Below are 13942 nucleotides of genomic sequence, written 5' to 3'. Positions count from 1 at the left end.
CAGAGATATGCTTTATCATTTCTATAATATCTTGATCACACTTAAGAGATCTTAACCCATCATCCAAAATTTTTATTGGTTCTCTCCAAAAATAATTTATACTCATAAATCCACCGTATTCTAATTTCTCTAACATGTCATCAAGCATAGACATTATGTCTATATTATAATAGCCATAATAATCAACCTTTCCATTAACATATGATTTATTTTAAAGTTGAATAAAATGACCATTATGGTGTAAAATAATTATGGAATGTTCAGGATCATCTACCATATGCAAAACATATAGATAGTATGATCATATAAAAAATAATGATATATTACTACTTTAAAAGCAAACCAATTTTAAAAAGATATAAACAATGCAGGTGAGCGCAATATGGTCTAATCACAACTAAAAGAGTAAATATACAAATAAGATAGCAGTTAAGCAACTAATGATTGCAGAACAGAAGATAAAATCAAAATTTCCCTTAAACTTCGTAAAAGAGACTATATGAAAGGCTTTAGAGCATGGACGATAGTAGCTCATTTAGAGTTTTTTATCTTGAAAGTTGGTTTATTTGTTTGCCCTTTCTAAAATAAAAACTAGTAACAACTCTTGTGCCAAGTCTCCACACTGTCTTCACAAACAAACATATTCCCAAATACAAATATAATACATACAGTAAGAACATAGCAAATAAAAAAAAAAAATAAAGTACTCATTCTCAGCATATATAATGTGCGCATTCACAACTAATACGCAATCCAAAAATCATGGACCAATTATGGGGCACAATAGAAAAATAGTAATCAATTGTAACAAACACAATAACAATGGAACAAAAATATATAAAAAAATCATAATATAGAGAAAATATGAGTTTATTCTTACCATATCGACAAGTCGACAATGTAGACGTGAAATTATGCAATACAATCTCTTTTTCTCCGATCATTTTTTTTGTTTACTTCATTGCCACACCTCCATTGTTTGTGAGGCAATGTACCATGTCTTTCTTTTCCTACTTATCAATTAATAAAAATAAGTCTAGGATTCAAGTGACATTTGAATAGAGGAACAAAATAAGAGGTAGGATGAGGAATCGAGGATCCGAACTCATTTATTTTTTGTTCTCAATTTTGATCAATGGACGAACCTTAAAATTTCCAAATCATTTGGGCTTCTCTCCAACCATATGTTGATGCGACATATTTTCTTCCAACTTGCTCTCTTTACCCTATCTTTGATCTTCAAATGCCATTCAGTTGCTACATCATACAAAAAAAAAAAAAAGTACCACATGTATAGTTCGTTTGATTAGCAGTGGAACACTCATAGTAACGAATAAAATGGATCGTGTCCCTTGAGTCAAGGATTCGATTGAAACTTAAGATTGGAGACTAAAATAATTTTAGCCCCGAATCTCAGAGATCATTTTAATAATTAAGCTTAAAAAAATTATTTCAAAAGAGATGTTCTAGATGAATAATAAGACATTGCGTGCATTTGATTGAACTTAAGTCTATTATGGAATTAGACTAACTAAATTTCAGGTACATCATAATGCATATTTTTTAAACTTTCTGGCCAGGGAATCCTTAAGTGAGACATTTTGCTGTACTTTAAGTTGGAGATGCATGCTCAACCCAGAAATGTGGCATGAGAGTCCGTGGGATTGCTTGGTGGCGTCCAAGATTCCTGCACAGGTCATGTACCCGAACTTTCGCACTTCCTTTATCCTACATTCATGAATGTAATAAACCATGAGGAGACGCACCTGATCCTGTTGATCGACCAATCAAACGTTCAAGATTCGTCCACGTCAGCTGCACTCAAACCCGCGCGTACCGCATCGAAAGCCGCAACTCAGTCGGAATCCAGACATAAGGATCCTGCCGGACGCGCACGTGCGGCGGCCAGCGGCCTCCAAGTTACTCGAACCGCCTGGGTTTGCCCGGTCCAGTCCAGAAAATTCGAAGCCCAATCAGTTTACCAAAGCCCTTCATTGCTACGTGACGACATCTGAATTGTAAAGATATAAAGATTCAACGAGTTTAACCAATCAAATCCCGCCACATGGCCTGCAGCACTTTTAGTCATTTACCAGGGCCACTTAGCATGTCCCGACCGGACCAATTCTATCAGCGGGGATCGGACCGGAGGTATGGGGGATCAACGCCTGACCTAACCCTAGGGTTAAATACCGTTTGCTCTCTCTTTCTTCCTCTTCTAAGAAGCAAAGAGACTCAAGGACTCTCGTCTCCTCTCTTGTCTCTGCTACTTCTACTCCCCCGAAAACCCTACTGACCCACCCGAACCCTAGCTCGGATCTATTCCTTCTCCTCGTCCGTCCGATCGTCGGGGAATCCGCTGACCCTCGGGTTCCCGCAGTCATGGATCTGCCAAGCCTTACCGTTGTTCTCCGGGCCGCGCTCAGCCCCAACCCGGACGAGAGGAAGGCGGCCGAGGAGAGCCTCAATCAGGTGAATTCTTCGGCCACGAGTTCTATCTTATTGATTCCTATTTTAGTTTTTGAATCCTTGGTACGGTTCTGCAGTTGTAGGTGCTGGGGCTTTTTGCCCCATATTTGGTTTGTTTGATTCATCCTTCCATTTCATGGGTTTTTGTAATTTGATTCTGATTATTTTGAATCAGTATAATAATATCTGCTTTGATCTGAATCTAGTTCATTGCCTGCTGAATAGCTAAGCATGCCATTTTTGCCATTGAGCTGCTTGGATTATGTGATAAGCGTTCAAATCCTGTTTCTTTGATTTCTAATTTGTAGATCTCAGATAGTGTTGGAAATTTTTAACTTCCTAACAACCATGGATTCGGGAAATCCATTTTTCTGCTTTTCTTAGAATGGTACAAATGTGATTTGCTTCAATCTACGTTCATTTTACTCTGATAGAGTGTACTGAAAGTAGTGATACTGTTATGAACAGCATGCTGCTGGTGTACTATAATCTTCCAAGGAGATACATGCATGTGGACCTGTGTGAAAAACCTGAAAACAGGAGAAATTGGAAATTAAGTGACTGATTTTGTGTGTCATTCAAGTTTATGCCTTGCTTGAGATCTCTTCTTCTTTCTTCCCTTCATTCATCTATGCATGTATCTGCTGGCATTTCTTGTAATCCAATTATTAGTCTTTTCCCTTGGTTTTAATTGTATTGGTGATAGTATTCCTTTTCCAAACAAGGAATATGTAAAACAGTGATGTATATGCTTTACCATGTTATGTTGGGGATCGTGCTATATCATATTACATTCAGTTTTCTCACTTATGCTATTTTTCATTTCAATTGTGTGTAAATGCTACGCCTAGTTAAGTTCATTGCCTGATAGTTAAATTTGTAATTTGATGCATATAGTGACATGTCTCCTCACATTTTTTGAAGCTTTAATGAACTTTGAAGCCGTGGTTCATGATATCAAACTTATAGATCCCAAGGAATCTGCACAGTTAATTTTTAACCTCAAAAGTTTCTTCTTTCCATCACATTGTTTTGCTTCACCATATCACGAATTTTTTGTGATAAGGTCCATTGAGCCTGTGCATCAGACTTGGAAGCATATAGTAACTATTATTTTTTTTCTTATTTATATATTTAATAATGATATATGGCCACAGAGACCTTCTAAGAATCTGGGAAATCAGAAATCAGATTACCTGTTTGCTGAATTTTGTCTTTTCTGTGATTTTTATCCCCTTGCCTCATGCGTGCGTGCATAGACACGAGTATCTTTTCTAGTCCAATTTCTACTTTTATTTTTCTTGGACCAACTGTATAGACACAAAGTGCATGTCACTTGTAAAAGGAGAAGAAAGCAAGGTTATGCTGTATATGCTCTTCCCAAGGATGTCTAGGGATTGTGCTATCTTAAATCTGAGTTATGCTATATATGCTCTTCCTAGGATCTTTAATGATTAGGCTATCTTATGTCTGAACAAAGATTTATGTTTCTTTGTATCTCAGCATGTTAATATTGTGAGTCTAATTTGTGCTACCTCTCATTGCTGCAATAAGAGTAGCATGCTTTAGACATGGATTTCCTACTGGAATCTAAAAAATGTGACTCTTCTTTTAAATTATATAGCCTTACAAGGTCCATCTGCACATGGAGCTATGTGAGGAAATCTGTTAAAATAATAAACCAACAATGCTTATTTTGACAGTTTTCGAAGGCTCTCATAAATCATTTACACATTGTTATTGATTTGCAGCTTGCTGATCATAGGACACCTCAATGTTCACTATTTTCCTTTTCAGCATTCATTGTGGTTCCTGTTTTGTTCTTGCTTATCATGTATCATTTTGCACTCACTCCATCTCAACTTGTCTGAGATGAGGCCATAATATTTTTTTACCACATATAGGAATTATAAACTTCTGTTCTAGTCCATTCACATCTCCTTCTGAACTTCTTGAAATGCATTTAAATGAGCAAGGACCTACATTCAAGAACAAAGGGTATTCAGAATTTGACAGATTCCTGTACTCCTAGTTTTGTGCCTTGCTTTCAGATTTCTGTTCTTCCTTTATTTTTTTTATTGTTTTGCCACTTATGTGCATAATGCACATATGTACTGGCATCTTATCTTTAATATCTTTAGCTCCATGTTTATTAAAAATATTGACAGAAAGTGCATCACCCAAGAAAAGATTGAACACGGATGAATGTCTCTTTCTTTCATTTACATGTTCATCTTTTTGTACACATGACTCATGCAACTGTTCTATTTTGCAGTTTCAGTATATGCCACAGCATTTGGTGAGGTTGTTGCAGATCATAGTTGATGGTACCTGTGATATGGCTGTGCGCCAAGTTGCCAGCATTCATTTCAAGAACTTTGTGGCTAAAAACTGGTCACCTCATGAATCTGGTGTGCATAAAGTACAAGGTTAAATCTTTGATTGCTTGATTGTTTTGGTGACTTGCAAAAGTTAATCTGTTTATCATTTGTAGGTGAGCCTCAAAAGATATCTGAAAGTGATAAGTGCATGGTCCGTGAAAATATCCTTGGATTTATTGTTCAAGTTCCACCACTGTTGAGGTACATCATTTGCACATCTGATTTTGGTATGCTGTACTAAACAAGTGCTGTAATAGTATTCTTGTGGGGTTCTAATCTAACTCATGGCAAAACATTATTGATTTTTTCTTCCTTCGATTATTGTCTTTCTATGTATTTTGTTATCCTTTATTCTGTTTCAATCGTTTCTATTGATAAGCAGCCATAACTTTCCAGTTAATTATAGGTTGCCTTGGTACTATTATCATGGTCAGCTCACTGTGACCTGATCGTCAATTATCTGTCGCATCTTGGAGGCTCTTCTGTTTTTATTTTATTTAATAGTTTTTGTCAAAGCACACTTGAGGAGATTGCATGTTTTATGCCTACTTCTGAGATGTGTTTTGCTTTAATAAATTTTTTCATTTGATTAATGTTTCCATTAACGGGAAACATGTCGTTAAAGTTCTCTTGTTACATAAGTTGAATAATGTCAAGTGCAGCTTTAACTTTATCATCAAGGAGCCTTTTAACTGTTGAGACTACTCCCAAGCTTCAAAATTTCAATTTTGAAAGTTTTAATATCTTCTAAATTTCAATTCACGGTTAAAGAATTTTTTGCTTTTTGCCTTTTTCAATCTCATATTCCTTCTCCATTCTCATTTCCAGTTATTATCTTGAAAGATGTTTCTGCGATTTTTTTTTTTTGGGTTTCCAATACCTGTTCTGATACTTACTGTACATCATACAGAGCTCAGCTTGGTGAATGCCTTAAAACAATAATCCATGCTGATTACCCAGAACAGTGGCCTAGTCTTCTTCACTGGATAAAGTGTAACTTACAGTTGCAAGATCTGCAAGTAGTTGGAGCTTTATACGTATTGAGGGTTCTCTCTAGGAAATATGAGTAAGTATGGCTTTTTGGGTAAATCTACAAGTGTAATGCCCATCTTGCTTCCTCGATCCTAATTGGTCCATCTTTAATTCATCTTATCGCGCATAACCTTTAATCTATCTCAGATGCTTCAGCTAGATACTTGGTTTTCCTTTTTGTCAAGGAAATAATTGAATTTGTGATGTTCATAAATCAATAGCAACTGTCAGCTATATACATATTTTTAAAATTCTTATAAAAAAAATCTTTAACTTCTTTTGATATGAGCATGCTTTTGAGGTACAATACAAAAATATGTTCTAAATATGCAATAAAGGTGACATTCAAGCAAAACCTTTCGTATAATTGCTGTTTATTTTGATCACTTTTGATCAGTGTATTTGTTGCTCATATGTAACATTGCCAGTTTGCAGTGGTGATTTATTTTAAAAAAAGACTTTCTGTTTATTCCCCCCTTTAATTGTTTATGAGAAGAAGTTTTCATCATGAATTGTCAAAATGAAACCATGTATATTAGTATTACCACTATTTGTATCCCTTTTTTTATGGTGCTTAAAAACATTGGTAGAGGTTCGTGTACAAGTCCATAATGTGCTGCATCATAAATTCACATTATTGATGTGCCTTTTTGTAACATCTTTCCTCTGGACTTGCTTATGTTTTTTCTATACTAATTTTTTTCTATGCCTTCTATTTGTTCTTAAGGTTCAAGTCTGATGAAGAGCGCATACCACTTTATCTCATTGTAGAGCAGACATTCCCTCACTTACTGAGTATATTCAACAAACTTGTTCAGATTGCTAACCCTTCAGTTGAAGTAGCTGATTTGATCAAACTTATATGCAAAATATTTTGGTCATCAATATATGTACGTTTCTGCGATATGTCAAGTCTCATTTTTTTCTACTTTAAGTTTTTTGACATGTGTAAGCTTATCTTCTATGTTGGTTTGAACTGTCTTTTTTCAGCTGGAGATTCCAAAGCAACTATTTGATCCCAATGCATTCAATGCATGGATGGTTTTATTCTTGAATATATTGGAAAGGCCTGTTCCATTGGAAGGTCAACCATCGGACCCCGAGCTTCGAAAATCTTGGGGATGGTGGAAGGTCAAGAAGTGGACAATTCACATCTTAAACCGTTTATACACTCGGTGAGTTCTTTAGTGTTAAAAAATGGGATATATGCTTTCTGTGATTGGGTGCTAAATTGGCATGTGCATCATTACTTGCAGATTTGGAGATCTGAAGCTTCAGAAGCCAGAAAGTAAAGCTTTTGCTCAAATGTTCCAGAAAAATTATGCTGGAAAAATTTTGGAATGCCATCTACAATTGCTCAATGCCATCCGCACAGGTGGATATTTGCCTGATAGAGTTATCAACCTTATCCTTCAATATCTCAGCAGCAGGTTAGTCATGCTTTGATCTCCCCAGTTGCATATCTTGCTTGCTTCATAACAAACTTAGCAACAAAATCTTATATTCAGCCATCTGATTCTTGTGGTTATTTCACTTTTTCCTTAGTATACACTGAAATCAAGAAGTAGGAACCAGTGAGCACCTGCTTCATTTTATTTGGTTTGGCTTTATAATTTTAGTTCACCATATGTCCCTTTCTATGGGTATACCTTGATCCTAAACTATTTCTGTGCCATCCTAGTTATTTATTGGTCCTCTCTCTCTCTCTCTCATATATATATATATATATATATATATATATCCAGATCTTTCGGATTGAAACCTGAGTGAGCTCTATTAGCAGATTTATGAAGATAAGTAGACTGTAATTACTACATGACATTTTTGAAGGATCGAATCTTAAATGGTTGTAAGATGCCATGGATATGGACCTAGTTGTGAAAAGAAACACAAATACCTGAGCAGTGGAAGGGTAGCCCTTGAGGGATATCTAGGTATAGGGAAAAAAATTCAGCAAATTAAAATATGAAATATCTGAAAATGTGAAAAAATAGAGTAAGTAATTTTCAACAAAAAAATTGGATGGCTAATTTTTTATATATTTTTTATTTTTTTAAAAGATGCAGCAATTCCTTTAATAGAATAGTCAAACAGCAATTTCTGAGATTTTGAGAAATTTCAATTATCTATACAAGGCATGGATTTAAGCATTGATTTAAGTGTATGTTGTCATGGCTTGTCATGCATGATATGTGCCCTGCTAGTGCCTTACCAGCACACGGTGTTGGCATGGCATGAGCTGCATGCTAATAATTGGCATTCTTACATGCTAGTGCATGCCAAGTACTGGCATAGTAGAGCATGACATGGTATGTACTATGTACCATGCTAAGGCCAATTTGGCATGTGATATCTCAATCTTGCTTTAAGGCTAGTGTTTTCATCAATTATATAATTGGTTAATTTTATACTCTTATTGATTAAATAAGAATAGGGTGACTGTTAGCCAAACATTTGTCGTTGAGGCTTTGGGAGTTAAACATGTAACCTGATTATCATGTGCTTGTTGTGGTTTGCAAACAATTATTTTTCTTGTGTTGCCCTTTCTCTAGGTTGAATAATGATACATGTAAAGTCACATTACTTTACGGGTGATTTAGTCTAGTCTTTTTTAGTTATCGTATGGACGTTAGTGTCTGAATGGTCTGGTTGGCTCTTGTATCACCTTATATGTTTTATGAGGCAGACTAGTTTGATATCTCAGCAGCACAGTGGACAGGTGTATCTATTGCTGAATCAACAAGTTTTGTCAATGATATGTTAATATTAAATTTCCATTTAGTTAGAAAGTAAAAATACTCTGTATAGCTTCCTGATTTCCAAGTCATTCTTTTTGATGCTTATGTACTTATCTGCCAATCAAATAGTGATAAGGTCTTTTTGTTGCTTTGTTCTGATTCTTTTTGCTATGTCTCGAGGTATCCTTTCCATTCTCCTGAGCAAAAGAACTATATTTTCTGATAGTTCAATTGTGACAATGCCTACAACCATTTACGTTAAAGACTGAACTTTACAATTTTGTTGCCCTTTCATGCAGTATTCCCAAAAACAGCATGTACCAATTACTGCAGCCACAACTAGACACTGTTCTTTTTGAGATAATTTTTCCATTAATGTGTTTCAATGACAATGACCAAAAATTATGGAATGAGGATCCTCATGAGTATGTCAGGAAGGGCTATGGTGAGTCTTCAGACTCGTGTAATCATATTCTGAAATATAAAATCATAATAAAGACAATATTCTATGACCTGTTCTCTATTTTGTTCATATATGTATTCGGTAAGATTTCATGTTTCTATGCAGACATTATTGAAGATCTATACAGCCCCCGGACTGCAGCCATGGACTTTGTTAGTGAATTAGTGAGAAAACGTGGCAAAGGAAACCTCCATAAGTTCATTCAGTTCATTGTGGAGATTTTTAGGAGGTACATGACACCCTCACTAAGTTGATACTGTCTCAGATGTTGCAATGTCATGATTCTGTCATGCGAGGAAGATATTTACTTTTCAAGATATTTACCTGTAACCAGATATGATGAGGCATCTGTTGAGTTGAAGCCATATCGCCAAAAAGATGGTGCTCTTCTGGCTATTGGAGCATTATGTGATAAACTAAAACAAACTGAGCCTTACAAGTCCGAGCTCGAGCGCATGCTAGTGCAACATGTATTCCCTGAGTTCACAAGCTGTGTTGGTCATCTTCGAGCAAAGGTTGCATATCATTCATTTTACTTGCAACTTTATGCTTAATGTTGTGGCCTATTACATGTTGTCTTTTTGGTTGTCTATTGAAATCCTTTATTACTTTTTGTATTGAGAATTGAAACTTATTATTATTTTTAAATTTCATATTTATTTTAATCATTTGTTACAACGATACATTTCTGCATGTTGCTTTCATATCCTTTTTATACAAGTAAATATCAACCACTATGTAAGCATTATTTCCTTGGATGATTCTGCAATTTAATATGCAATGTGCACTTCAGATTGTCCTACTTGTGTGTAGTGCACCTACGGGCCTTAGGTTTCATAATGCTGTGAATTTGCAAATATGATGTGCATTCTTTGCTGCTTCAGTTCTATGGATACTTGTTTAGAAAATCTGAAAGGTACAATACCTTTGGAAGTTATATATGCATTTTTTCCATCAGCTTTAGAATAATAGAGTGCATATTCATAAAATATGCATAGTAATTTCACTTGTATTAGTTCTTATTCTTTAACTTAATTAAATAGGTGAAGAAATTTGTATTTGTATTTTCCACTTACATAATCTCTGGCTCTCTGCCTGGCCATTTGAATCTAATTTGATGTTAGCTGGTCGATAGTATTTTTTTGAGTAGGAATAAACTAGTTAGTGAAGTCACATTCATGGATCCTTGAACATTTGATACTCCATGAGAATGATGAGAATTAATTAGTATTATTTGTTAAGATATGGTAATAATCAAGGTTCACCATCTTGGTACTAAACCTCATATTGATACCATCCTATTATAGTGTCAGTATGCGATATGGAACAAGGTGGCAAGACGTACCGAGTGTCAGTATAGTATGAGATTGTATACTGGTTCGGTATTGGTATAGTATGGTACGCTTGTTATGGTATGATGTGTCCGATAACGTATGGTTCCGACTGGTATGACAAACATTGATGGTGATAGTGAAGCAAAAGGTCAAAAATGAGCTTCAAAGATGGGGCACCTAAGTAGCAGCAGCAGATTGTAAAATTAGTTATGGTCAACTATGTTTCTTGTTCATGTCTTATCTACAATAAAGGCTGGGGATCGTGATGGGCTTTCAACTTGGTTGAAGGATCTGAAAATGGGAGAGAACCTATAAGGACTCATCTAGTTCGTTGGAAGAATTTTTCTTCCTTGGAATGTTATTACTGGGAAGTTGATGCCTAGGAATATGATGTCTGGAAAAGTGGTTTTGATATGTTTGGTTGGCTATAGGAAAGTGGTTTATGTCGAGTGGTTTATATTTGATTAAGCATTTTTCTTAGGAAAACTATGTAAATTACCTGTTATACCCTTAATACAAGGAAAAACCTTACCTTATTCTACACATTGCCATTGTTTGCAAATAAAAAAATTATGATGGTTAAGGGTACTTTTGGCCGTAGATCGTGGTGGAGGGTTAGAGGCGTTGTGAATTTGTGATGGAGAGCCATAAAACTTTTGATGGCTTAAAAGGGTATTTTTCGGGAAAAAAGTCTACCATTCCCATCCCATAGGAAAGCTAAAAACCCATGTAAGCCAAAAACTCATGTTTTACATGGGTTTTTCTTTCTCATGAAACATGGGAATTGTATTCCCCATGGGAACACCTTTTTCCAACATCTCTCCTTTGAAAACTTCAACCAGACAAGAGGGGTTTCTTCCACTTCCTGTTGATCACACTTCCCCCCTTCACTTGCCGCAAACCAAACGATTCCTAAAATTTTGAACTTGTGGGAGAAGAAATTACTGCATGTCTGTTTTTGTGATAAAATGCATTAAGGGAGCAAGCGATCCATGCAAAAAGATTTAGTGATCAGAAGATAGAAAGGAAAAGATAGAAATGCTTAATAACAATATTCAAATTTCTTATTTTTTAAAATAATCATTTTTTATAGGTCAACTATCCATACATCTAGTTTTAGTGGTACATTGAAAAATTGACTCATAAACTTGTTAATCAACTCTAAAACTCATTGATTTCTTTCCAGATATGGATCATACTCGCGGTTAGTTATATTCCCAAATTGACCTAATCTTTAGGGAAAACATGGACCAGGGTATATTTATACATATACTACAAAACCAAAGCCTTAGTGTTTCATTTTGGAAAAAGCAATTATTTTATTAGTGGATTATGCACATCAAGTAATGTTTTAAGATAGCTAACTGTTATATGAAATAGGATTTTAGTGATCTTTTGTAATAGCATAAATCAAGATTCGCAGATTCGGTACCGGAGCCCATGCTAGTCAGTCAGTCGTACGGGTCAGTATGGATCCGTATTGGATTAGACCGATGTGAACCGACACAAAGGAGAAGAGGCGAACCGGGAGGAGGAAAAGAGAGGGGAGGGAGAGGGAAGGGCAGGGAGAGGGGAGACGTAGTGGCTGGAGGAGACACCAGCAGTGGCCACAGGTAGGCTACCGGCGCGTTCGAAGGGCCACGAAGGCCTCCGCTTCATCTGCCACTCAGTTGAGAGAGAGAGAGAGATAGAGAGAGGGGGAAGGGAAAGAAAAAGAGAGAGAAGCTATCGGAGGGCCTTCAGTTGGCCGTTGTGGCCACTGGACGGTGCAATCATGGCCTTCGACGCCGCGAGCCTGAAACAGGAGTGATCCCCCCCTGTTTTATGGGATTTTTAAAAAATTGCGACTACAGTGAAGCTGGCAATGAGTTTGCCAGCTTCATTGTTTTGCTGGCTTCATTGTTTTTTAGTTTTTTTTTAAAAAAACTATCAAACAGTGAAATCGGTTGGCAAACACATTGTCGGATTCACTGTTCATCTTCATTTTTTTAAAAAAATCGATGCATGAACAGAGGCAGTCGCCCTTGTTCCGTGGCCGCAGCTCCACCCATGTGGTTTCCGCTGTTTGGTGGCCACGACGGCCGTCCGACAAACTCTGGCAGCCCCTCCGCTGGCTGCACCTCCTTCCGATATGTCGCTCCCTCTCTCTCTTTTTTTCTTGCTCGATTAAGTGCCCTATCAGACATTGCCGAGCCGCGGAGGTCTTAGTGGGCTACTGCCTGCCTTCGACGGCATTGTGTTGTGTCTCCCTCCCCTCCTCTCTCTCTTCCTCTCTTTCCCTCTCCCTCCTCCGATGTACCGTTTTCCTCGACTGAATCATCCCGATTCTCCATCGGTCCGGCTCGGTACGGGTGTACTGGCCGGTTTGGGCCGGTATGGAATTCCATGGCATAAATAATTAAATCCTTATCTCTCTAATTATGCCAATATCTATAGTTAAATCACATTGCTTTGTTTTCTTCCATAAGTAATATGAACCAAGGACCATTCAAGTTCCGCTTTGATTTTTCACCATTTGATTTGCAAAATTTGATTGTGGCATATAAGCTTTCAATTTCTTGCTTAGTGATTGGCATGATATTCATTATTTGACTTGTAAATCTTGATGGTGGAAGCTCAATGCTCAGTTTCTTGCGAAGCAACTAGCTCACATAAGGAATTTGTTGGAAGCCCTATTGATCTTGTTGCCATTTTAGGATTCTGGTTGGAGCTTCATGGAGATATACTAAAAGCTCAATAAATGGTCCTCCATACTTCATTAAGGCCATTGAAAAGAAATCTAATTCATCTACCAAGTTTGGAAGAATCGGTACCGACCGGTGTGCCTACCAGCTGTTGGTATGGTATAGTACCAATCTATATCGTACCGAACTTTGGCATACTGGAACCATGGTGAGAGAAAGGGTGATGGCTAGAGGAAGAAGAAGAGGGATGGGGAGAGAGAGAATGTGGAGACTCACTTGGCTTGGATCTAATGTAGGAGGTGGTGCTAGTGTTGTTGCATGGAGGTATTGGTGGCGAGCATGGGACTTGGTGTTGCATCCATGCATGCGGTTTTCTTAAGCAGAGTACATGGATAGGGAGGCATTAGAGGGGTTTCGAAAGCCTCGATTGTCTGCATGGGTTGGTAGCTAGAGAGTGGTTGATGCTTGGTCTGCTCTCCCTCTCTCTCTTTCAATCCTGCCTTCCTCTCCCTCTCCCTCTCTCTCTCGAACCCTTGCTCCCCTCCCCTCCTTACCCTAAGGAGAGGGGGAGAGAGGGACTGGGAGGGGGGAGAGAGAGAGATCTCTACCTGACTAGGGTTTCAACAATGAGGCTGATGGCAGGTTAGAATAGTCGATTGTGGAGCTCAGGGTAAGGAAATGCCAGAAGTGGGGGTCAGAGAGGTGGGGAGGAAGGGTGGAGAGGGAGTGTTGGTGGTCGATGTACCTGGGACAGTTGTTAGTTGTTGAGGAGGCAAAGTCGGGATGGGTGAGGGTGGTCGAGGATGTGAGTGAATGAGACGGAAAAGGAAAAAAATGTGTG

At 37.3% G+C, this 13942-nt stretch overlaps 1 protein-coding gene across 1 annotated transcript in view; it reads left to right on the top strand.

Annotated features, from left to right (window-relative positions):
- The first annotated feature begins 2209 nt into the window (after positions 1 to 2209).
- The window catches only part of LOC105034813 (importin beta-like SAD2), a 28674-nt gene continuing 16941 nt past the window's right edge, over positions 2210 to 13942 (top strand). The window contains exons 1-10 of the mRNA XM_010910109.4: positions 2210 to 2472; positions 4745 to 4880; positions 4964 to 5051; positions 5761 to 5916; positions 6610 to 6772; positions 6873 to 7057; positions 7139 to 7312; positions 8920 to 9065; positions 9189 to 9312; positions 9418 to 9598. Coding sequence (XP_010908411.1) covers positions 2383 to 2472; positions 4745 to 4880; positions 4964 to 5051; positions 5761 to 5916; positions 6610 to 6772; positions 6873 to 7057; positions 7139 to 7312; positions 8920 to 9065; positions 9189 to 9312; positions 9418 to 9598 — 1443 coding nt within the window. The 5' untranslated portion in view covers positions 2210 to 2382. The remainder of the gene's footprint in view (positions 2473 to 4744; positions 4881 to 4963; positions 5052 to 5760; positions 5917 to 6609; positions 6773 to 6872; positions 7058 to 7138; positions 7313 to 8919; positions 9066 to 9188; positions 9313 to 9417; positions 9599 to 13942) is intronic.

The sequence above is a fragment of the Elaeis guineensis genome, chromosome 1, assembly GCF_000442705.2.
Source record: "Elaeis guineensis isolate ETL-2024a chromosome 1, EG11, whole genome shotgun sequence".
In the NCBI taxonomy this organism is placed as follows: domain Eukaryota; kingdom Viridiplantae; phylum Streptophyta; class Magnoliopsida; order Arecales; family Arecaceae; genus Elaeis; species Elaeis guineensis.
Note: the sequence above shows the minus strand (reverse complement) of the source record. Positions and strands in the feature narration are given on the sequence as shown.